The sequence below is a fragment of the Salvia miltiorrhiza genome, chromosome 1 (assembly GCF_028751815.1).
Source record: "Salvia miltiorrhiza cultivar Shanhuang (shh) chromosome 1, IMPLAD_Smil_shh, whole genome shotgun sequence".
NCBI classification, from domain to species: domain Eukaryota; kingdom Viridiplantae; phylum Streptophyta; class Magnoliopsida; order Lamiales; family Lamiaceae; genus Salvia; species Salvia miltiorrhiza.
In genome coordinates this window covers 76,972,085-76,996,970 of record NC_080387.1, presented here as the reverse complement: position 1 = coordinate 76,996,970, position 24,886 = coordinate 76,972,085, and the positions used below count along the sequence as shown (strand labels likewise).

At 35.2% G+C, this 24,886-nt stretch overlaps 1 protein-coding gene and 5 long non-coding RNA genes across 6 annotated transcripts; 4 read left to right on the top strand and 2 right to left on the bottom strand.

The window, feature by feature from the left end:
• The first annotated feature begins 67 nt into the window (after positions 1-67).
• On the top strand, positions 68-23,748 carry LOC131014097 (LRR receptor-like serine/threonine-protein kinase EFR). The gene is made up of 4 exons (XM_057942016.1): positions 68-703; positions 1,385-1,456; positions 23,200-23,271; positions 23,642-23,748. Exons 1-4 carry the CDS (start codon positions 70-72, stop codon positions 23,746-23,748), a joined length of 885 nt encoding a protein of 294 aa, XP_057797999.1. The 5' UTR covers positions 68-69.
• LOC131006393 (uncharacterized) lies at positions 3,363-5,627 on the top strand. The gene is made up of 3 exons (XR_009095514.1): positions 3,363-3,674; positions 4,129-4,200; positions 4,801-5,627. It is a non-coding gene; the product is annotated as an uncharacterized LOC131006393 (long non-coding RNA).
• On the bottom strand, positions 12,971-14,497 carry LOC131006379 (uncharacterized). Its single transcript, XR_009095501.1, has 2 exons — positions 13,491-14,497; positions 12,971-13,171 (listed from the first exon to the last, which is right to left on the bottom strand). It is a non-coding gene; the product is annotated as an uncharacterized LOC131006379 (long non-coding RNA).
• LOC131006385 (uncharacterized) lies at positions 13,115-16,267 on the top strand. Its single transcript, XR_009095507.1, has 3 exons — positions 13,115-13,255; positions 15,363-15,425; positions 16,033-16,267. It is a non-coding gene; the product is annotated as an uncharacterized LOC131006385 (long non-coding RNA).
• LOC131006378 (uncharacterized) lies at positions 19,044-20,570 on the bottom strand. The gene is made up of 2 exons (XR_009095500.1): positions 19,564-20,570; positions 19,044-19,244 (listed from the first exon to the last, which is right to left on the bottom strand). It is a non-coding gene; the product is annotated as an uncharacterized LOC131006378 (long non-coding RNA).
• On the top strand, positions 19,188-22,340 carry LOC131006384 (uncharacterized). The gene is made up of 3 exons (XR_009095506.1): positions 19,188-19,328; positions 21,436-21,498; positions 22,106-22,340. It is a non-coding gene; the product is annotated as an uncharacterized LOC131006384 (long non-coding RNA).
• Positions 23,749-24,886: the final 1,138 nt, after the last annotated feature.

The following is a 24,886-nucleotide window of genomic DNA, read 5'->3' as shown; positions in this document are numbered from 1 at the left end:
CTGTTTTAGATTTGAATATAAATGGCATTTGTAGGCTTCTTGTTTTCTCACACAATTATCACTCACAATATGGATACATTTTCCCCACTTTCCCTTCTTTCGCTTCTTATATTATTGTTTACTTGTCTTAACCTTTCTGCTGCGCACAACATAACTCAAATCAAAAGTGATGAATCCATACTTCTTGCTTTGAAATCCCACATCACTTTAGATCCTTTCAATATTTTGAAAAATAATTGGACCAGTGGAACCTCGTTTTGCACGTGGATAGGAGTTACTTGTGATTCACGTTACAATAGGGTGACTCAGTTGAATATATCGTACATGGGTCTTGTCGGAACCCTCCCACGAGAAATCGGGAATCTTTCTTTCCTTGTCTCTTTAAATGCGAGTCACAACTCTTTTCATGGCCTCATTCCCCCATCTATCTTCAACATGTCATTTCTAGAAGTTTTGGCACTAAAGAATAATAGTTTGTCTAGTAGTTTACCTCTTGATATGTGCATACACAATCTGCATAGACTCAAGTGGCTTCGTATATCTTACAACGAGTTGTATGGGGAAATACCATCGAGTTTGGGGCAGTGTTCACAGCTTGAGTATCTTTCTTTGTTCAACAACACTTTCACTGGATTTGTGCCGACAGAAATTGGGAACTTGACCAAGCTTCAAGAGTTGTTCCTTAGTGAAAATAAGTTGACTGGTAAGTGGATTCCTATATTTATGAGGTCAATTCATGCATTTAATCCCATATTATTTAATTCTTTAATTTATGTGCTTTGCGTTTGAGGGTCAAATTTGAAATTTTATCTCATGTTAATTGTATTGTATAAACTCAATTTGGACCACTAATCATTATACAATAACGCATACAATGTAAGGATGTGATTTGTTTATAAAGGGTGCGTGTGTTCTTTTTTGTTGTAAATTTATCATGAGAAAAGGAGGGATAAACAAAATTTAACCCTTTAAATCCTTTCTTTCTTTTCCTACATTTCCTACTTGACCCTTACTCATTCCTCATTTATACTATAAAGGAGGGATAACATTATCACATCATTTTTGGAGGGATAATATTATCCCTCATTTGTAGTGTAAATGAGGAATGAATAAGGGTCAAGTAGGAAATGTGGGAAAAGAAAGAAAGAATTTAAAGGGTTAAATTTTGTTTATCATTCCTTAATTTTCCCATGATAAATTTACAACCAAAGAGAACGCACCCAAAAGAGTTTATTTTTCTTTGAGTTATAACTCGCACACATCCTTATGCATGTATACTGGATGAGTCGAACCTCCAACCTACATAATTTGATCTTCTTTAAATGGTATGTTGTCTTGAAGTTGGTATTTTATGTTATACATAATTTCTCCTCTTTAATTTCAGGTCCAATACCATCTACTATTGGAAACCTCTCAAACTTGGTATACTTAGATCTTGGTTACAACAATTTAAATGGTGAGCTTTCATCCTCCATCTGCAATTAACATAAAATTTGGATACACCCTCCATCAGCAACTTAATTGACATTCCTTGAAATACTTATTTTCTCTAATACGTACAGTTTGGAAGGATCGGTTGCACAAGGTTTTCGAAACTTCAATTTTTTTTTGATGATCTTTCATTTAAACACAAACAGTTTAGTGGTAATAAATTGCAAGAAGTGGGACACCCTAAAATAAAAATAGGGTAATTTGAAGCGGGATGGAGGGAGTACTATTTATTTTTCTCGTTTTGGGGTTTGAGAATCAACAGATTTTGATGTCAAATCTAATAACCATTATAGGTTCAACAAGTTTTGAAATATCACGTTAAGTACTCAAAATATCACAAGAGATACATACATTCACTTAATTTCATATAGTTGCAACGTTAATTTACATTTCATAATTAGTCAAATTTTGTGGCTCAATGATTTGACTTCCACGCGGCATTGTCACATTATAAGTCAAATAATGACTTGCAAATTAAGTTGTCTTGTAAATTAATACTTTATCCGTTCCATAAAAGTGTGCATCATTTTTTGTAGCACGAGTTTTAATAAAATGTTAAATAAGTGTATTGAGAGTTGAAAAAGTGATTGACTTTATTAAAAAATAAAAATAAGAAATAAAAATAACAATGCACACTCTTATGTGCCGGAGTAAGCTAGTCTCCAAAATTTCTAGGCTCACAAGAACAGTTTTAGATTTGAATATAAAGGGCATTTGTAGGCTTTTAGTCTCCAAAATTCTAGGCATATTTTATATCAACTATTACTCTCTTTTTTATTAAAAAAAAGATTAATAACGATTTTTCATTTTCCCAATAGTGATTCAAATCCCTAATCTATTAATTGGAAGTGGAGAACTTTATCAATTGAGTCACGCTACGTTACGAAATTAACTATATACTTATAACTTTGCATGACTATATATGACTTTGAATTGATTAAATATAAATTCTTGCACATTAATCTTTTTGCAATAAACCGTATGCTTTGATTAAAAAAAATGACATTTTAATTTTATTTTAACAATTTAATACCAATTTGTAAATATCAGAGGGCCCACAAAACTTAATTGATATTGCTCATGATTACTTTGGTAGACTCTAAACCGAATTATTGACCACTACTTAGCCCATATTACAAGATATATTGCTCATGATTACTACGGTGGGCTCTTATTTATTATTATTATTATTATTATTATTATTATTATTATTATTATTATTATTATTATTATTATTATTATTATTATTATTTCTCTCTCTTTCTCTATACTTGACTCGGTTTACATCGATCTAATTAAATGGAATTGTTTATAAATTAGCCCATATGACAATATATATTCACTTTCATATAATTATAAAAAGCACACCACTAACTAATTTTCTAATATTAATTATGATTTTAGATTGGTTAGATTAACATTATATGACTCTGCATTGAATAGGTTAGATATAAATTCTTGTACATTAATCTTTAAAGGCATTTAGGAAATAATAAAGTTTCAGTGTATGTTTTCAAGTACAAAACAAAATGTCTTTCTTACTATATATGCTCCTTGTTTAAAGTGATTGAAATGAAGGGTTCTTCAATTTTTAGGCCCAATACCATCCACCATTGGGAATCTATCAAATTTGTGGTCGCTAGAGCTCTCTTCCAACAAATTAAATGCTGAGCTTCTATTGTTCATTTGCAACTTGTCGTAACTTCTTTACAAACTTGATCGGATCTTTGACCATTTGTGTTTGAACTAGTCTTTTTTATATTTTACATTTGTTAAGATAAGATATGTGATTTATCTAATTCCTTTGCCAATGCATGTACAAGCAATATGAAATAGAACACGAATGATATTACAAAAAGAAAAAAAAGAGATTGATTATGTATATCTTTGGGAATAAGAAATTCCACAATGCTATGAAAACTTTAGCAAATCTTTGGCCATCTATCGTTCAATTATAAATCAGTTTAGTGGTAAAAAAAAATTAGACGGAACATTACATAAATTATTTGTCATCCATTTCCTAATTTGTTGGTTTTAGATGCATTTGTTGAAAAGATATTTCAAATTATCTGTCAAAGTAATTCTTGTGACGGTTTGCTACTAACTTTCAGGTCCAATACCATCCATCATTGGAAATCTATCAAATCTGCAGTGGCTAAATCTCTTTGACAACGAGTTAAATGGTGAGCTTCCACTCCATCTACAACTTGACATCCCTTGCTATCTGCAACTCAGCAGAAACAATTGCAAAACTTGATCAAATCTTTAACTTATTTTGTTTTCTTTGCTTACTAGCTTGTTCTCATATAACTAATTTATGCTTAGTTAGATAAATACTCTAACAGCAATTGGATTTTCTGTTTCCAGCCATATTGGATCTTCTATTTTCTCAATATGTTAACACATGATTTGTTAAATTATGATGTCATCAAGTATACTTGGTGTGCATGTCTTCGCGATACAGGGAAATATAAGATTTGTAACAAAATATCTTGTGTGCATTGCTAATTGATTTATACTTTAGAGGCATTTAGCGAATAATAAAGTTTGCATATGTTTTCAAGTACAAAACAAAATGTCTTTTTTACTATGCTCCATCTTTAAAGCAATTGAAATGAAGGGTTCTTCAATTTTTAGGTCCAATACCATCCACCATTGGGAATCTATCAAATTTGTGGAACCTAGACCTCTCTTCCAACAAATTAAATGGTGAGCTTCCATTCTCCATGTGCAACATGACATCCCTTCAAATTCTTATTTTCTCAAATAACAGTTTGGAAATCTTTGGACATATTTCATCTAAATGCAAATCACTTTAGTGGCCCCATTCCATCAATATTTATGAGAGGGTGTATTTTTGAGTCTAACAATTTGAGTGTTAATAAATTGCAAGGAAATTTGCCAATACGTGTGTTCATATAAGATATGCGATTTGTCTAATTCCTTTGTCACTCCATGTGCAATATGAAATAGAAAAGGATGACTTATCTAATTTTGAATCTTTGATTTCTCAACTTGCTAGGTTGTTCTCATTTAATTAACATACTTTAACAATAGTTGGATTTGTTGTTTCCAGCCATATTGTAACTCTATTAATTTTAAGGATCAATGTTAGCAAATACTATATTAAATTAAGATGCCATTGAATATATGACACATGCATGGGTGATATAAGAATAGAAGAGGTAATATTATTTCTATCAAAATACTTCACGTGCATAAAATGTATTTCTTCATTGCCATGTTTCTTTAAGTATCCAGATTGTCTCTAAAGCAATATATATCTACATTGACTTCTCAAACTTCCAGGTCCAATACCATCCACCATTGGGAATCTATCAAATTTGGAGTATTTATTGCTCTCTTCCAACAAATTAAATGGTGAGCTTCCATTTTGCATCTGCAACTTGACTTCCCTTCAGTTTCTTCTACTCTCAAATAACAGTTTGGAAGGGACAATTCCACAATGCTTTCGAAACTTGAGCAAATCGTTGTCCATATTTCATTTAAATGCAAATAACTTTAGTGGCCCCATTCCATCAATATTTATCAAAGGGTGTAGTCTTCAGTCCATCAATTTGAGTGGTAATAAATTGCAAGGAAGATTACCGAAATCCTTAATCAGTTGCAAAAGTCTGAAGGGTCTAGACGTTGGAAATAATAGAATACAAGATGAATTTCCGTTTTGGATGGAAGGTCTTCCTGACCTTCGAGTGCTCGTCTTGAAGTCTAACAAGTTTGATGGTAACATGTCGTTGGCTTCACGAAGCAACCTTCCATTTCCTAAGTTGCAAGTTTTAGATATATCTGACAATGAATTTGTGGGGTCTTTACCTCAAAAATATTTCAAGAATTTCAGAGCAATGATGGATGTGAAGGAAAATAAGACAGATCTAATTACAAGTAGTGATGATGACTCTTTTCTAACGTTTGTGGAGATGAGAATTACCTTGAAAGGTTTGGATCAGTTATTGAAGAGATTGTTGGAAGACTTTACAATCATTGACTTATCCTCCAATAAATTCTCTGGGACTATTCCACGTTTCATAGGTAATCTTAATTCTTTGAGATACTTGAATTTGTCCCACAATAATCTCATGGGACACATACCTGCATCTCTTGGAAATATAAGTGTGCTTGAATCATCGAACAAATTGGATGGAGGAATTCCAAGTGAACTGACAAGCTTGACATTTCTTGCGAAATTAAACCTGTCAATGAATAATCTAGTGGGGCAAATACCACAATCTACTCAGTTTTCCACATTTGAGAATGATTCATACGTGGGAAACATGGGATTGTGTGGATTTCCTTTAACAAGAAAATGCAACGATGAGAACAGGCATCGGATGCAGCCAGAAGAAGAAGATGACGAAGATTATGAGTATGGATTTATAGATGGATTTGGATGGAGAAGTGTGGTGATGGGATATGGAAGTGGAATCATAGTTGGAATTGGAATTGGTTGTTGGATTATTCGATTTGGAAGGCCAAGATGGTTGGTGGAATTCTTTTTTGGCGTTGGATATACATACAACAAGAACAAGAAGAAGAAGACAAGGAAGAGAGCTACACCAACACGGAGGAGAAGTTGATTCCAGATAAATACCATATATTATAAACTTTTCTTTCTTGCTTTTTTGTTCTTTTCTGGACTTCAGATTGTTTTTCTATTGCTACTCGTGAGTTTGTGATTTAGAGTTTATAAAATTTCCTGCTGCTAAGTGAGGCATTGATCTAAGCCTCCCCAGAAGCCATCACACGAAAAAAAACGACAGTGATTTTGCTGATTTTCTTACATTTTTCTTCATTCTTCGTTGTGGGTTTTCTTTGAAAAGTGATTGTGATGGAGTCCCGGTATGATAAAAGCAGCTATTTTCTTCTTTTAATAAAATTTTTTATTAAATTTTTCACATCGTAAGATGTAGATACAGTTTAATTTTCAGTTTATACAGTTTAATCCTACAGATGCAACACTATTTTAAGAAACATAAGCAGATAAGCTGAACAAAAATAACCTATTAGGAGGTCTCGAAGTTCGAGATAAAAATAAAATGAATTAATTTGCACATTGGTAATGGAAAAATAATGGATATATTTGATTTGTTAAATAAGGATTTATCAAAACAAAGTATATAAGCAAAGGACTTAATAAATTTTGCCTAAATTCTATTTAAATCAAAATCTAATTGTCACTCATATCATATGGATGAGAATAGGCAAAAAAAAAAATGTGATGCACATCTGGTCTTCTGCTTAATTAGAAGACTATTCTAACGCTTGGAGATAATTTCATTTCCCTTTCAATCAATTTCATGTCTGAAAAATGAAAATGATTTATTTTAATTCCAACAAAACTATTTGTAAAAGCTTTTGTAAATTGTTATGCATTGCATCTTATTTAATTTGATTACATTAATATTTATATAATTAATTTTATATATGAGTATTAATATTTATGCAAGGATTTAAAAGAAAAATCCTATCACCCCCGACTCCCTCAATCTCCTCACACTCCATACTTTGGCTAAGCTTATTTTAAAGAGCTTATAAGCTCTTGGAAGCTTATAAGATGTTTCAAGAGCTTATAAGATATAATTTTTAAAAACTTATAAGTTGTCAAAGTGTTTGGATAATTGAGATTATAAGCTAGAGAGAGAGAATTTTTTTGTTAAAGAGAGCAAATCGAAGAAAAATAAACTTGAATGATATATGATGAAAATAATAAATTATAGTTGAAAAATATTTGTAAAAAGATTGTTGCATATGAGATTATAAAAAAATAAGTTGGGGTAGCGCAACTTATTTTTTGGGGAGCTTATTTTTGGAGCTTATAAGTTATTTAGAGAAGCTTATTTTGTCAAACACTTTGAAGGAGCTTATAAGCTCAGCCAAACACCCTCTTAACATCACTCTCTGCAAATCCATACTCCTTCAATTCTCCAACAAATACTACAGCTAAATTTCTCCTTCTCTTATCTCAAACAATTCATTCTCGCACAAGAGAAACTCAAATTCAAGAGAATATTCCACAAGTCTCTTCTTCACCAATTTGACAAACCAACAAACAAACACCCCCATCTCATTCAAGGTTTACCATTTTTGAACTCTAGCTTATTTCAGCTTTTTATTTCGCATCCTGTTTGAGTCTAATTTATTAAACCAACGAGAAATAGCAATAAACTGAATAAAGATATGAACTGTACTACTGTATACAATCGAGATACAGAATGGATTTTTTATGAATAAGTATTTGAATTAACAATATATTATTTGGGTTAATTAATTCAAAGTTAGGGTATATATAATTTTTTTAAATTTAAAATTTTAATTATAAATATTAATTAGAGTTCATAATATAATAATAATTTTTATTTATAGAAAAATTAATTATAAAATATAAAAAATAAGAGTGGAAAATGATTTCATCCGGAAGAAATGAGGGAGGAAACGGCTGCGTGAGAAAGAAAATGGAGGATTAGGTTTGGGCTCAAGTATTGGGCCTGAATAATTATAAGTTGGGCTGCTAAGTCTGGGCCGATTTAGATTTAAAGTGATGGGCTTCTTCTTGGCTGAGGATGTTGGGCTATGAATTTGGGTTTTATAATAGATTGGGCTCTCAATTAATTATTTTAATTGAGCTGCAGATTTTATCATTTGTTGAAAGATATTTCAAAAACTTTGGAACAATTAATGATAGAGGTGACATAAATTAAGACTTCTTCCATAGCTGTCAAAGCGATTAGAATTCGGTAGAATTTTCTGAAGAAAGGGCTGAATTTTTACTGAAATTGATTTGGTTGTATTAGGTTTATTGAATAGAATTACAGTTCTGAAGGCTGGGTAGAATTTTAATGATCAAGGAAATAGAATTATAGAAATGAGGGATTTTGGAAGGGTGAATGAGGAGAGTGAGTTGTGAAGATGGAAAACAGAGGTGATCCTTTCAATCAATTTCAATTATACACTTCCAATTAATATTATTGACTATCACATATTATACACTTTGAAAAGTAATAATAAAAAAATATATTTCTCTTTCAATCAATTTCAGAAAATTATCACGTTCAAGAAAATAATACAATGCAATATTGAATAGAGGTTATTGCGGAAAATATTAAATATCTCAATTTTCTTGTCATTTTTTTTTTATTTATATCATGATCTTTGTTTTTTCCAGTAAATTCATAAATTTAATATTAATTCTGAATAGTGAACCCATTTCAATTCAACTGACATTATTTCTTCAACTTGAATAATACTTATTCTTCAACCAGTTTTCAGATTTGTTTTTACATCTGTATTTCTGTAATCGAAGGTGGTTAAGACTTAAAGAAATTCATTTCAAGCTTTGAGAAATATTTCATGTGAAACGTAGATTATGGTGACAAAATATTGTCTTTCTCAAGTAAATAAAATTGATTAGAGAAGCTTCCCTCATTTTCCCACAAAAAGTGTGGAAATTAAATTTGCATTCCAGTTGACCTGGCTTGTAAAATGTCTCTGCCACAATTGTTTTAGGTTTGAATATAAATGGCATTTGGTAGGATTCCTTTTTTCTCACTCACAATATGGATACATTTTCCCCATTTTTCCTTCTTTCGCTACTCTTAGTGTTTACTTGTCTTAGCCTCATGTTTTGTATGCATAATTTCATTTGTTTTTTTATAAAAGAGTCATTTGTTGTTAGTAAAAATATCATTTACGCAATAACTGGAAAGAGTAGGATCACGTATAATATATCGATAGTAGAAGCCCACTAAACTATGTTTCTGCATATCGCACACACCTGCCTAAAATCATGACATCCCTAGACAATAGTAAAAAGGTTAATTGGGTGTAAAATACATCACTTTCATCACATTTTAGTTTTGCATACAAACTTTAAAAGATAGTGTGATAATTATCGAACCAATTTGATTTTTTTTACAAAATTAAATCTTTCGATGTTTGAATTTTTCCCAAAAATATATTCATGGTCTTTCCAAAAATATTTCGTACTGATGGTCATTATGTCAAATAAGACATTTCATCCCAATGGGTAATTAAAGTCTCTAATTTGTGCTCCTCATCCACAAAAAATAGTCCTAGAATAAGAATATAGGATGACACGTGTTTTAATTATATATTGTGAATGGAGATTGAGACCCACCATGACCACGTGATAAAAAATTTCTAAAAATAAAAAAGGGACTAATATTTGTGGACATCTCAAAACGGCAAAAATAAACTATTTTTTGTGGACGGATGGAGTAGTAGTTTTACGGATTGCATTTTAAGATTTTTTTTTTCATTTATCATTATAATATGAACATGCATTACATCCGATAACAAAAATGTATTTTCAAATCAAGCTAATTTGCACTAGTTTAATTATTATTTGATTCTATTATTTCCCTTTCAATCGGTTTTTGAAAATTATCACGTCCAAGAAAAATAATTGAAAGCAATTTTCCATATAGAAGATGCCATTGGGCTCCCCAATGATTTGCTTATAGTTAAGAAATTTAATTATTCATTTTTCATTCCATGAGTAGTGAGAGATCCGATTACTTATTGCAAGATATAGCACCAAAAATCGAACATCTAAACTTCAAAAGAGGTGGAATAATAATTTTATTAAAAAAAAGTTGCGTAATAAATTTTCTCGATAAAAGAAAAAGGAAAACATACTTTAATATTGGAACAGTGGAATCTCTTTTTCATGTGGATAATAGAGGGACTCATATAGAACTCTAGGGTATGAGACTCGAAGGCAACAACCCCAGTACTTGAGATTGGAAATCTTTCTTCACTCATTTATCTTTGTATGCGTGGAATCTATTTTATTTACGGTAATGTTATCAGGTCGGCTACCAAAGAACATTTGCATGCACAATAACCTTCAAAAACTCAAATTACTTGACTTGTCGATGAACAAATTGGAAGGAGATATACCTTCGAGTTTGTACCGATGTCCACAACTTGAGAGTGTTCATTTGTCACACAACAAGTTTGGTGGACATGTGCCTATAGAAATTGGGAATATCACGCTGCTTAAGGAATTAGACCTTAGTGAGAACAATTTGAGAGACTTTTTCTATTCATTTTACTATGTTGCAAGTTATTCAATTAAATTAGTGAAAGAGTAAGTAAATTATATGATCTAAAGTCGAATGTCTTTTATATTATAAAATTGATAATAAAATTAGTAATATTTTGAATGATAAAATTTATGAGTTTTTCATCTTATATAAAATAAATTTAATTATTATTGTATTGCCCAGATAAATTAAACATGAGTTAAGTTTATAGTTGGAATATGTGTTAAGTTAATGACTAAAATTTAATCACTGTTATTGTGGGGCGACGCCTCCGAGGAGGGAGGCCTGTTGTAACTCGGTCTCGTTGAACTGCGGGATCCCTAGGATGATGAAGACGAGGAAAACCCCCCATCGGGGGCATCTGATGAAGAAGACGAAGGCATGGGGGGAGGTCTGATGTTGTTTTGAGTTGGGTTGGTTGGGGTGGGCTGTGGGAGGCACGTGTTTGTGGAGTGGTGTTGTAGACAATTCACCTTCTTTTTCCTTTTTTTTTAATTTATTTAATTTGAGGTTAAAATAGTAATTTAGTAATTTAGTCTAGAGTTATATTGTGTCTATCAAACAAAAATATTACCTATCTTAAGATTATATCTTATTTATCAAACACATATACATAATAATAATCTCACTCAATCCATGTTATTTTATCTAGGTTTTATTTATCATGCTTTATCTCAACTTAGATATCAAACGGGCCCTTACTTTTTAAGTTGGGTCGACCCTTGGGACACCTATATACTCCCTCCGTGCCACGAAACATGAGTCTTATTCATTAGGAGAGTGAGGTGTGAAGACCATTAATATGTGAAGAAACATATTGTAGAAAATAGGAGATGCACATTTAATTTAGTCTATTAATTCTATGCTAGTGCCGGTCATCATGTGGAGACCATTAATATAACTTCCAATTAATATTATTGACTATCACACAATTATACACTTTGAAAAGTAATAAAAAAAAAAATCCCTTTCAATCAATTTCAGAAAATTATCACCTTCAAGAAAATAATACAAGGCAATATTTCATAGTGGTTATTGGCGAAAAATATTAAATATCTCAATTTTCTTGTCAATTTTTTTTATTTATATCATGATCTTTATTTTTTCCAGTAAATTCATAAATTTAATATTAATTCTGAATCGTTCCACGCACACAATTGAGCCTAAAAAATTTTAGGCTCACAAGAAGTGTTTTAGATTTGAATATAAAGGGCATTTGTAGGCTTCTTGTTTTCTCACACAATTATCACTCACAATATGGATACATTTTCCCCATTTTCCCTTCTTTCGCTTCTCATATTGTTTACTTGTCTTAACCTTTCTGCTGCGCAGAAGATAACTCAAATCAAAAGTGATGAATCCATACTTCTTGCTTTGAAATCCCACATCACTTTAGATCCTTTCAATATTTTGAAAAATAATTGGACCAGTGGAACCTCAATCTGCACATGGATAGGAGTTACTTGTGATTCACGTTACAATAGGGTGACTCAGTTGAATATATCGGACATGGGTCTTGTCGGAACCCTCCCACGAGAAATCGGGAATCTTTCTTTCCTTGTCTCTTTAAATGCGAGTCACAACTCTTTTCATGGCCTCATTCCCCCATCTATCTTCAACATGTCATTTCTAGAAGTTTTGGAACTAAAGAGTAATAGTTTGTCTAGTAGTTTACTGTAGTAGCCCGCTCTTTTAATTATGATTAAAACTGGTAAATGCAATTTTTTTATAAATAAATCCAGTTTATGGTCCTGATTTTTTTTTTATCAGAAACGGAGTTATTATTTTAGTTTTATATTTTTTTTTACGTATGAGAAAAACGCGACGAGCATTATTGAGCCATTCAATAATTATTATTTCCAAGTTATGAATGACTTAGCAAAGTCATGTTATTTATTAATCGAAAAACAGAAGCAATTATATTTATTAGTGCTACTTGAAGTCGAGGAATTATTCCGACTGCAACGCAGATTAAATCTACGGATTTAATCTAGATATTAAATGGCTTGTGAAATGAATTAAATCTACGTATTTAATTTATACACAAATAATGAACAGAAGCCAGTATTTGATTGCAAAAACGCGATTAAATAGCAGATGCACTAAGTAACCAAGACACGAAGATTTATTATTATTATTTACAATTAGGACATCACACTATACACGCATAATTACCACCGCCGTTTTCCATCAGCCATTTCCGTTACTTGGAAGAGTAGTTTTTTTTTTATTTTCACAATTTCTAGAATTTTATTTTATTGTGGAACGACTTTAGTCCTTGATTGCACCAGAAGATCATACATTCAACTCTCAAATCATCTCTAGATTCATCTTGACTCCACTATCTAATTATATAATCACCACCAACATTCCACCACGAAAGAGAGAGTTTAAAAAAAAAAAAAAAACAAAATGTTGCAAAGCAAGATAAGATAAGGAAAAGTGTGCACTACAATCCTTTGCCCACCACCTTTTGCTTTCCTCCACTACATTCTCCCCACCACCTTCGATTCTTGAAAGCTACTAGCCAACACTTCTTCAAGCAAACAATTCAGCAGCAACCTTCCTCCATTCACCTCCATTCATTCCTTACTCACCTGTATTTGTTAAAGTATCAACCTTATTTTAGTTCATCTCATACAAATCAACAACAAACAGCTAACGAACACCAAGCATAGCAGGTATATACTAAGCTCAGCTCCAGTTCATACATCATATCATCAAGCATATGTTTAAAAGGAAATACATAGTATACAGGTGTGTATATATATATGCATAGATGGATTAAGCAAATCACAGTGCCTAGTTTCAATCTCTAGCATAACCGATATGTATAGAGAGATCAAGAGTATTACTAACTTAGCAGAGTATTACTAACTTAGATTTATAAGGGGAAAAATGAGTATTTTACTGTACCTGTTTCAATGTACCGAGAAGGAGCCGACTTGACTATTCCGTCGAACGAGAGGTGGACGGCGGTGACTCTCTCGCCTGAGCTAAGAGGACCGAGAACTCGGCCTTTCCCTCGTTCGTGTACACGAGTGAAAGAGGGGAGCAGCGGACACCGCCCTACCCTGATTTACTACTCATCGGAGAATCGATGAGGGCGTCGGACACTCTCCTGCTCGCCGGAATTTCATAGTAGAGCGGCGTCGAGCTGAGGCGATTTCTGAATTAGGAGTAAGGATTTTCCTCCGCTCCATAGATTGAAAGGGGGAGATGACTTGGGAGTAGAGAAACAGAGAGCAAGGTCGAGAGCAGCAACTCCAGTCGGCGGCGACTCCCGGCGAAGCAGCAGCAGTCGGCGCTGACCATCGGACGAGCAGCAGCAACTCCAGACGGCGGCGATGGCTCCAGACAACGGCGGCAGCAACCTGGTAGTTGACTCTAGGGCACGATTTTGGGGGCTCTGCGCTGAGGAGAGAGAACGACGCTGAGGTTTGAAGTGTCGAAAATCGAAGCCAACCGGAGCCGACGGCCGCTGCACTGCCGGGGTAGGAGGAGCCGACCTGTGCGGAGGATGGAGCCGAGCGAGCAGGCTGGAGAGGAAGGGGCGAGCAACTCCTTGAGAGAGAGAGGAGAGTGAGACGGCAAGGTGTGCCACCCTCTGCCAGGCACGGCCGCGCCGGCAGCGGCGGCGGCGCCCGCCTCGGCTGGAGAGGGATCGAGAGAGAGAGAGAACCGAAGCGTGCGTCTGTGTGTGTATTTCTTTGAGAGAGAGAGAGTTATGAAATTGTGTGGGTGAGAAAAAAAAAAGAAGACCGAGAGTTGAGTAAAGAGATAGAGGTTTGGGCTTTTGTTTTTTTTTTAGTTGGGCTATGTTTTGGGCCACTAATTTCTTTTGGGCCGAATTTTAAGCTTGGGCTTTGTTTAAATTGTTTTGGGCCTTTATTTTTATTTTCAATTGGGCCGAATAATTGAGAAGAAATGGACCTTGCTTTATTTGGGCTTCCTATTTTAATTATTTGAACCCAACAACATAATTTTATTGAGCCCAGAATTATTTATCTCAGTTGGACTGCTATTTTTTTTTTATTTGAGCCTAGATCTATTTAATTATTTGAGTCCAGTAATATTGTTCCAGTTGGGCCTAATTTATTTTATTCTACAATTGGGCCTTTCCTAATTTAATTCAGTTGGGCCTAACTTTTTAGTGGGCCTCTTTCACTTAATTGATTATTGGGCTTATGTTTTTTTTTAGAAATGGGCTACCTTATTATTTAACTGGGCTGCAGTTCAAAGAAAAATGGATACTTATTAATTAGACTATTTATTTAGTTTAATTAATTATCTTTCTCAAAAGATGATTTACATAATAATAATATTGTATTATTATTATGTGCATATTTTAAGTAAATTACTTATTATATGCTAAGCATGACATGAAATTGCATTTTTACTTGCAATAAAAGTATTTAATTGATTTTAATTATAAATCCAATTATTAAAGAAAGACGAGTAAGAATATTGTTGGTATTCTTAACTCAAGAGAAATGTTTTCAATTATTTATTAAATTTTGAAAAGCCCGATAATTTTTATGAGATCACACCTCGATTAAAGCCGAGTTAGTTCTTTATTTTCGACGAGAAAGGAAGAGTTACATCTTTATTCGACCGCGATAAATGAGAGTTAGTTAAATTTATTAACGAGGATTAATAGTAGAATTTCCGATTATGGCTCAGAATATTAGTTCATGCATACCAGATTCATGCATAGTTAATTACGCTTTCTCATTAATTGAGAATTTTCCTCGAATCAATGTCTTATTTTATATTCTCGTGATTAAGGTCAAGCGCGAGAGTAAGAACTACTCAAGGAGTCAAAATACCTTAGCAAAACCTTGCTATCAGGTGGGCAATTTCTTACGCGTAAATAAAATGCTATGCATGTGTTATGCTTTAAAATGCAAATTGGATCTTCAAGTATGGTATGCTTTATTATGCTTTACGCTTGATTACGCTTATTTACGCTTGAATGCTTTACGCTGATAAGTTTATGCCTGTGATTGATGCTTGCGTCTGTTGGGGGAGGCCTCCCTCAACAGTACGATGCCGTGTCCGCTGAGGAGGGCCTTCCTCACGGCGCGATGCCCGTGTCCGCTGAGAGAGGCCTCTCTCGCGGCGCGATGCCAGTATTCCAGTGTTACAGCGTCTATTGGGGAGGCCTCCCTCAATAGTACGATGCCGTGACCGCTGAGGGAGGCCCCCTTCACGGCGCGATGCCCGTGTTCGTTGGGGAAGGCCTTCTCCATGACACGATGCGTGTTGATGATTGTTAATGATGAAGAATGCGCTCATGCTGTTTATGAATATGGAAATGTTTAATGAGCAAAGGATTTGAAAGAAACTTATGCCTCTTATGCGAAGTTGTGTTTTGTTGTTGATATTATGTTATATGCTTGGCACTGCCCACTGAGTACTCTTGTACTCAGCCCTTCGTATGTTTATGTTTGTGCAGGTTGAGCTGTGATGGGCGATGAAGTGTTGTTGCTGAGTAGAGTTTTTGTCGAATTTAAAGTAGGCTCAGAAAGGATACATGTCTCCATACATGTATCTCAGTTATGCATTCCGCTGTAAACACTGATTATTTCAGTTACACCTTCCGTTGCAAACTCTGATAATGTTTTAGCCAAGCCCCTAACGATGCCTTTTTCCTTTTAAGGAATATAACGCGTATACAAGTTCTTTGAGTACCCTTTTTATGCGAACTATGCCTTTTTCCTTTTTAAGGAATATTTCACGCGTATTCAAGCTCTTTGAGTATTCTTTTATGCACCCCTTTCTAAACCCGCTCCTTAATTTCCCTTCCCCAGTCATGGTTTTCCCGGATTAATTATCCTTAATTAAGGCCGGTCGTGACAGAGTGGTATCAGAGCAGTTCGTTTGCTCTGAGCCTAAGAGTTTATTTAAGCCAAACTTAGAATGGATCACTAAAGTGTCTAGAGTTCAATCGACAAAGCTCAGCACTTCATCGCATCACACTCAACGAAGCAGAATGGTAAACTCTTCCAAGTTTTGAGTGAATGTTTACAAAAAGTGAGAACTATCGTAATAGCAAAGTGTGTAACAGTCAATAGCTATGTTATGTTGTTATTGACTGAAATGATTTACGCAAGTATGATTAAGTATGCCTATGGAATAAATCCCTATGAACATAGAGCTATTAAGATATGAGATCACCACTACGACAGAACATAGAAGCAAACGTAGAAGAAATTCGACTGTATCTTTTGGTGGTTATAGTGAAGGCAACAAGATAAGTGATACGTATAGAATAAATTTTTTTAAGCTCATGATTTTATAGCCGCTATGAATCTCCATGACTTATGCTTAAGTATCCAATTTAGATGATGAGATATTATATGCTTAAGAATTGATATGCCTCATGGATATGAGATGCTAAGGACCCTTAGAACTTACTACATCAATGCTGTCATTGGAGTTATGACTTGTTTACAAGTTAGAATAAGTTGACCTTTACAAGAATTTTTTTTTAGGTTTGTATTAGATTATGCTAGAGTGTACTAATTGGCACATCTTTGCTATCAGAATGCCGCCTAAGAGAGGACGCCCTGCGAGAAACAATAACAATCGCAGAAACCGTAACGCTGTACCCGAAGAACCACAAGATGCTCGAGGACATAACCCACCCCCTCCGCCCCCGACTAGGAGAGTCGAAGAACTCTTTTTAAGGCAAAATCCACCTACGTTTGACGGAACGAGTGAACCGGCTGAAGCTGAGATTTGGGTGCGTGCAATGGAACGCATTTTCAACTTCCTACGTTGTACTGATGAGGAGCGCCTATCTTGCGTCTCTTTCCAACTAACAGGATCGGCTGACTTCTGGTGGGAAGCACGACGAAAAATTCTGACACCTGAACAATGGGCAAGTTATACTTGGGAAGATTTTAAGACAGGATTATATGATAAATATATTCCGAAAAGCTATAGGAAGATGAAAGAAGCTGAGTTCTACGAGTTGAAGCAAGGAAAGAAATCTGTGGTTGAATACGACAAGGAATTCTGCAATCTGTCTAGGTTTGCTCCACAACAAGTGGACACAGAGGAGAAGATGGCAGAGAAATTTTGTGCCGGACTGCGGTACGAAATTAAGATGGCTCTAGCAAGCCACGGAGGACTCTCATACACGGAGTCTCTGAACAGGGCACTTGACATTGAAGCTGCAATGCCGTCAGACAAGTCAGCCCCACCATTGATCTCAATGCCAAACGATCCACCAGCAGCCTCGCATACTCTCAAAGGGAAGCGCAAGAGGGACAACAACGAAGACAATGTCAATCAGACTAGTAAGAAAGTGTGGCAAGAAAAGGAACGGGACGAACAGTTTATTCAACCAAGGTACGAGGCACAGACTAATCTCGAGCCAACTGGAGGTAACCAAGGTCAGAAAGGAATTTCACCTTGCCCAAATTGCGGTAAGATGCATAGAAGTGTTTGTCGATCTGGGACTAACGGTTGTTACAATTGTGGTCAAAAAGGTCACTACTCCACGCAATGCCCCAACAGACAACAAGGTTCAGCAGTTGGGAACACCCACACTCCCTTGCCAGCAATACGTGGACACTTGCGAAATCAGCCTCAATCACATCAGTGAAAATCTTATGGAGACACCGCAGACAAGAGAAGCCACGCGGGAACTTGAAGACAGGATGAAGGAAAAATACCCCGAATTGTTTTAGCAGAGATATGCAAATTTCGGGACGAAATTTTTGTTAAGAGGGGTAGTATGTAGTAGCCCGCTCTTTTAATTATGATTAAAACTGGTAAATGCAATTTTTTTATAAATAAATCCAGTTTATGGTCCTGATTTTTTTTTTATCAGAAACGGAGTTATTATTTTAGTTTTATATTTTTTTTTACGTATGAGAAAAACGCGACGAGCATTATTGAGCCATTCAATAATTATTATTTCCAAGTTATGAATGACTTAGCAAAGTCATGTTATTTATTAATCGAAAAACAGAAGCAATTATATTTATTAGTGCTACTTGAAGTCGAGGAATTATTCCGACTGCAACGCAGATTAAATCTACGGATTTAATCTAGATATTAAATGGCTTGTGAAATGAATTAAATCTACGTATTTAATTTATACACAAATAATGAACAGAAGCCAGTATTTGATTGCAAAAACGCGATTAAATAGCAGATGCACTAAGTAACCAAGACACGAAGATTTATTATTATTATTTACAATTAGGACATCACACTATACACGCATAATTACCACCGCCGTTTTCCATCAGCCATTTCCGTTACTTGGAAGAGTAGTTTTTTTTTTATTTTCACAATTTCTAGAATTTTATTTTATTGTGGAACGACTTTAGTCCTTGATTGCACCAGAAGATCATACATTCAACTCTCAAATCATCTCTAGATTCATCTTGACTCCACTATCTAATTATATAATCACCACCAACATTCCACCACGAAAGAGAGAGTTTAAAAAAAAAAAAAAAACAAAATGTTGCAAAGCAAGATAAGATAAGGAAAAGTGTGCACTACAATCCTTTGCCCACCACCTTTTGCTTTCCTCCACTACATTCTCCCCACCACCTTCGATTCTTGAAAGCTACTAGCCAACACTTCTTCAAGCAAACAATTCAGCAGCAACCTTCCTCCATTCACCTCCATTCATTCCTTACTCACCTGTATTTGTTAAAGTATCAACCTTATTTTAGTTCATCTCATACAAATCAACAACAAACAGCTAACGAACACCAAGCATAGCAGGTATATACTAAGCTCAGCTCCAGTTCATACATCATATCATCAAGCATATGTTTAAAAGGAAATACATAGTATACAGGTGTGTATATATATATGCATAGATGGATTAAGCAAATCACAGTGCCTAGTTTCAATCTCTAGCATAACCGATATGTATAGAGAGATCAAGAGTATTACTAACTTAGCAGAGTATTACTAACTTAGATTTATAAGGGGAAAAATGAGTATTTTACTGTACCTGTTTCAATGTACCGAGAAGGAGCCGACTTGACTATTCCGTCGAACGAGAGGTGGACGGCGGTGACTCTCTCGCCTGAGCTAAGAGGACCGAGAACTCGGCCTTTCCCTCGTTCGTGTACACGAGTGAAAGAGGGGAGCAGCGGACACCGCCCTACCCTGATTTACTACTCATCGGAGAATCGATGAGGGCGTCGGACACTCTCCTGCTCGCCGGAATTTCATAGTAGAGCGGCGTCGAGCTGAGGCGATTTCTGAATTAGGAGTAAGGATTTTCCTCCGCTCCATAGATTGAAAGGGGGAGATGACTTGGGAGTAGAGAAACAGAGAGCAAGGTCGAGAGCAGCAACTCCAGTCGGCGGCGACTCCCGGCGAAGCAGCAGCAGTCGGCGCTGACCATCGGACGAGCAGCAGCAACTCCAGACGGCGGCGATGGCTCCAGACAACGGCGGCAGCAACCTGGTAGTTGACTCTAGGGCACGATTTTGGGGGCTCTGCGCTGAGGAGAGAGAACGACGCTGAGGTTTGAAGTGTCGAAAATCGAAGCCAACCGGAGCCGACGGCCGCTGCACTGCCGGGGTAGGAGGAGCCGACCTGTGCGGAGGATGGAGCCGAGCGAGCAGGCTGGAGAGGAAGGGGCGAGCAACTCCTTGAGAGAGAGAGGAGAGTGAGACGGCAAGGTGTGCCACCCTCTGCCAGGCACGGCCGCGCCGGCAGCGGCGGCGGCGCCCGCCTCGGCTGGAGAGGGATCGAGAGAGAGAGAGAACCGAAGCGTGCGTCTGTGTGTGTATTTCTTTGAGAGAGAGAGAGTTATGAAATTGTGTGGGTGAGAAAAAAAAAAGAAGACCGAGAGTTGAGTAAAGAGATAGAGGTTTGGGCTTTTGTTTTTTTTTTAGTTGGGCTATGTTTTGGGCCACTAATTTCTTTTGGGCCGAATTTTAAGCTTGGGCTTTGTTTAAATTGTTTTGGGCCTTTATTTTTATTTTCAATTGGGCCGAATAATTGAGAAGAAATGGACCTTGCTTTATTTGGGCTTCCTATTTTAATTATTTGAACCCAACAACATAATTTTATTGAGCCCAGAATTATTTATCTCAGTTGGACTGCTATTTTTTTTTTATTTGAGCCTAGATCTATTTAATTATTTGAGTCCAGTAATATTGTTCCAGTTGGGCCTAATTTATTTTATTCTACAATTGGGCCTTTCCTAATTTAATTCAGTTGGGCCTAACTTTTTAGTGGGCCTCTTTCACTTAATTGATTATTGGGCTTATGTTTTTTTTTAGAAATGGGCTACCTTATTATTTAACTGGGCTGCAGTTCAAAGAAAAATGGATACTTATTAATTAGACTATTTATTTAGTTTAATTAATTATCTTTCTCAAAAGATGATTTACATAATAATAATATTGTATTATTATTATGTGCATATTTTAAGTAAATTACTTATTATATGCTAAGCATGACATGAAATTGCATTTTTACTTGCAATAAAAGTATTTAATTGATTTTAATTATAAATCCAATTATTAAAGAAAGACGAGTAAGAATATTGTTGGTATTCTTAACTCAAGAGAAATGTTTTCAATTATTTATTAAATTTTGAAAAGCCCGATAATTTTTATGAGATCACACCTCGATTAAAGCCGAGTTAGTTCTTTATTTTCGACGAGAAAGGAAGAGTTACATCTTTATTCGACCGCGATAAATGAGAGTTAGTTAAATTTATTAACGAGGATTAATAGTAGAATTTCCGATTATGGCTCAGAATATTAGTTCATGCATACCAGATTCATGCATAGTTAATTACGCTTTCTCATTAATTGAGAATTTTCCTCGAATCAATGTCTTATTTTATATTCTCGTGATTAAGGTCAAGCGCGAGAGTAAGAACTACTCAAGGAGTCAAAATACCTTAGCAAAACCTTGCTATCAGGTGGGCAATTTCTTACGCGTAAATAAAATGCTATGCATGTGTTATGCTTTAAAATGCAAATTGGATCTTCAAGTATGGTATGCTTTATTATGCTTTACGCTTGATTACGCTTATTTACGCTTGAATGCTTTACGCTGATAAGTTTATGCCTGTGATTGATGCTTGCGTCTGTTGGGGGAGGCCTCCCTCAACAGTACGATGCCGTGTCCGCTGAGGAGGGCCTTCCTCACGGCGCGATGCCCGTGTCCGCTGAGAGAGGCCTCTCTCGCGGCGCGATGCCAGTATTCCAGTGTTACAGCGTCTATTGGGGAGGCCTCCCTCAATAGTACGATGCCGTGACCGCTGAGGGAGGCCCCCTTCACGGCGCGATGCCCGTGTTCGTTGGGGAAGGCCTTCTCCATGACACGATGCGTGTTGATGATTGTTAATGATGAAGAATGCGCTCATGCTGTTTATGAATATGGAAATGTTTAATGAGCAAAGGATTTGAAAGAAACTTATGCCTCTTATGCGAAGTTGTGTTTTGTTGTTGATATTATGTTATATGCTTGGCACTGCCCACTGAGTACTCTTGTACTCAGCCCTTCGTATGTTTATGTTTGTGCAGGTTGAGCTGTGATGGGCGATGAAGTGTTGTTGCTGAGTAGAGTTTTTGTCGAATTTAAAGTAGGCTCAGAAAGGATACATGTCTCCATACATGTATCTCAGTTATGCATTCCGCTGTAAACACTGATTATTTCAGTTACACCTTCCGTTGCAAACTCTGATAATGTTTTAGCCAAGCCCCTAACGATGCCTTTTTCCTTTTAAGGAATATAACGCGTATACAAGTTCTTTGAGTACCCTTTTTATGCGAACTATGCCTTTTTCCTTTTTAAGGAATATTTCACGCGTATTCAAGCTCTTTGAGTATTCTTTTATGCACCCCTTTCTAAACCCGCTCCTTAATTTCCCTTCCCCAGTCATGGTTTTCCCGGATTAATTATCCTTAATTAAGGCCGGTCGTGACATTTACCTTTTGATATGTGCAAACACAATCTGCATACACTCAAGAGGCTTCGTATATCTTTCAACGAGTTGTATGGGGAAATACCATCGAGTTTGGGGCAGTGTTCACAGCTTGAGTTTCTGTCTTTGTACAAACAATTTCAGTGGATTTGTGCCGACAGAAATTGGGAACTTGACCAAGCTTCAAGAGTTGTACCTTGGTGAAAATAAGTTGACTGGTAAGTGGATTCCTATATTTATGAGGTCAATTCATGCATTTAATCCCATATTATTTAATTCTTTAATTTATGTGCTTTGCGTTTGAGGGTCAAATTTGAAATTTATCTCGGGCTAATTGTATGTATAAACTTAATTTGGACCACTAATCATTATACAATAATGCATACAACTGTAAGGATGTGATTTGTTGATAATTGATTAAGGTTTTATTTTTCTTTGAGTTATAACTCACACACATCCTTACTCATGCATATGGATGACTCGAACCTCCAACCTACATCATTTTATGTTATGCATAATATTTCTCCTTTTTAATTTTAGGTCCAATACCATCTACTATTGAAAACCTCTCAAATTTGGAAGGATTATATCTTAGTTCAAACAAATTTAGTGCTAAGCTTACATCATCCTCTTCTTTAAGTGGAGTCTTGAAGTTGGTTATTTTATGTTCTTCATAATTTTTCCTCTTTTCAGGTCCAATACCATCTACTATTGGAAACCTCTCTAATTTGCAAGACTTACATCTTAGTTCAAACAAATTTAGTGGTGAGTTTACATCCTTCATCAGCAACTTGACATTCCTTGAAATACTTATTCTCTCTAATACGTACAATTTGGAAGGATCAGTTGCACAAGGTTTTCGAAACTTCAGAAAATCTTTGATGATCTTTCGTTTAAACACAAACAGTTTGGTGGTAATAAATTGCAAGAAGTGGGACACCCTAAAATAGAAATAAAGTCATTTGAAGATAGATTGTAACAAAATATCTTGTGTGCAATGCTAATTGATTTATACTTTAAAGGCATTTAGCAAATAATAAAGTTTCAGTGTATGTTTTCAAGTACAAAACAAAATGTCTTTCTTACTATACTTCATCTTTAAAGCGATTGAAATGAAGGGTTCTTTAATTTTTAGGTCCAATACCATCCACCATTGGGAATCTATCCAATTTGTCGTCGCTATGGATCTCTTCCAACAAATTAAATGGTGAGCTTCCATTCTCCATCTGCAACATGATATAACTTCTTTACAAACTTGATCGGATCTTTGGCCATTTTTGTTTGAACTAGTCTTTTTAATATTTTACATTTGTTAAGATAAGATTTGTCTAATTCCTTTGCCAATGCATGCACAATATGAAATAGAACAAGAAGGATATTTAAAAAAAAATAGAAAACACTTTTTTCGAATTGTATGACTTAGCTAATTTGTGTCAAAAGATCTGAGTGCTTTACATCTCTATCTTTAAAGTGATTTATGTGAAGGGTTCTCCAATTTTCAGGTCCAATACCATCCACCATTGGGAATCTATCAAATTTGTACTCGCTAGACCTCGCTTCCAACAAATTAAATGGTGAGCTTCCATTCTCCATGTGCAACATGACATCCCTTCAAATTCTTATTTTCTCAAATAACAGTTTGGAAATCTTTGGACATATTTCATCTAAATGCAAATCACTTTAGTGGCCCCATTCCATCAATATTTATGAGAGGGTGTATTTTTGAGTCTAACAATTTGAGTGTTAATAAATTGCAAGGAAAAATAGATTTATATAAAAAAAAAGTTGTGTAATATATTTTCTCGATAAAAGAAAAAGGAAAACATACTCTAATATTTTGAAAAATAATTGGAGCAGTGTAATATCTTTTTCACATGGATAATAGAGTGACTTATTTAGAACTCTAGCTGGGGTATGACTTGTGAGACTCGAAGGCAGCATCCCACTAGAAATTGGAAATCTGTCTTGTGACAGCCCTGATTTCCCGGGAGAATAAGAAATGGGCTATGTGACAGGACTACTAAGCTTTACTTGAATAAAATAGGTAATCATGAGCCCTGAGGGTTGGACATTATGCCGTATTTAAATGAAAACAAGTACGACATTATAACATAATTATTCTCCCTATCAGGATCGGAAGTTCGAAGGTCTGAGACCAAGACAACGTCTCATACTAAGCATATAATAGATGCGGAAAACAATCGCTAGAAAAGTGACGGAGAATGAAATTCATATTAGAAATATGAATAAAAGTATTAATATAATTAGACATCAGATAATATCCACTAAGTGAATTTATTTCAGCGGAAGTAAACATAGCATTTCTTCAAAATTCATAGCAATAACCCTTCCTCAGCCTCGCACGTCACCACCAGCTGCT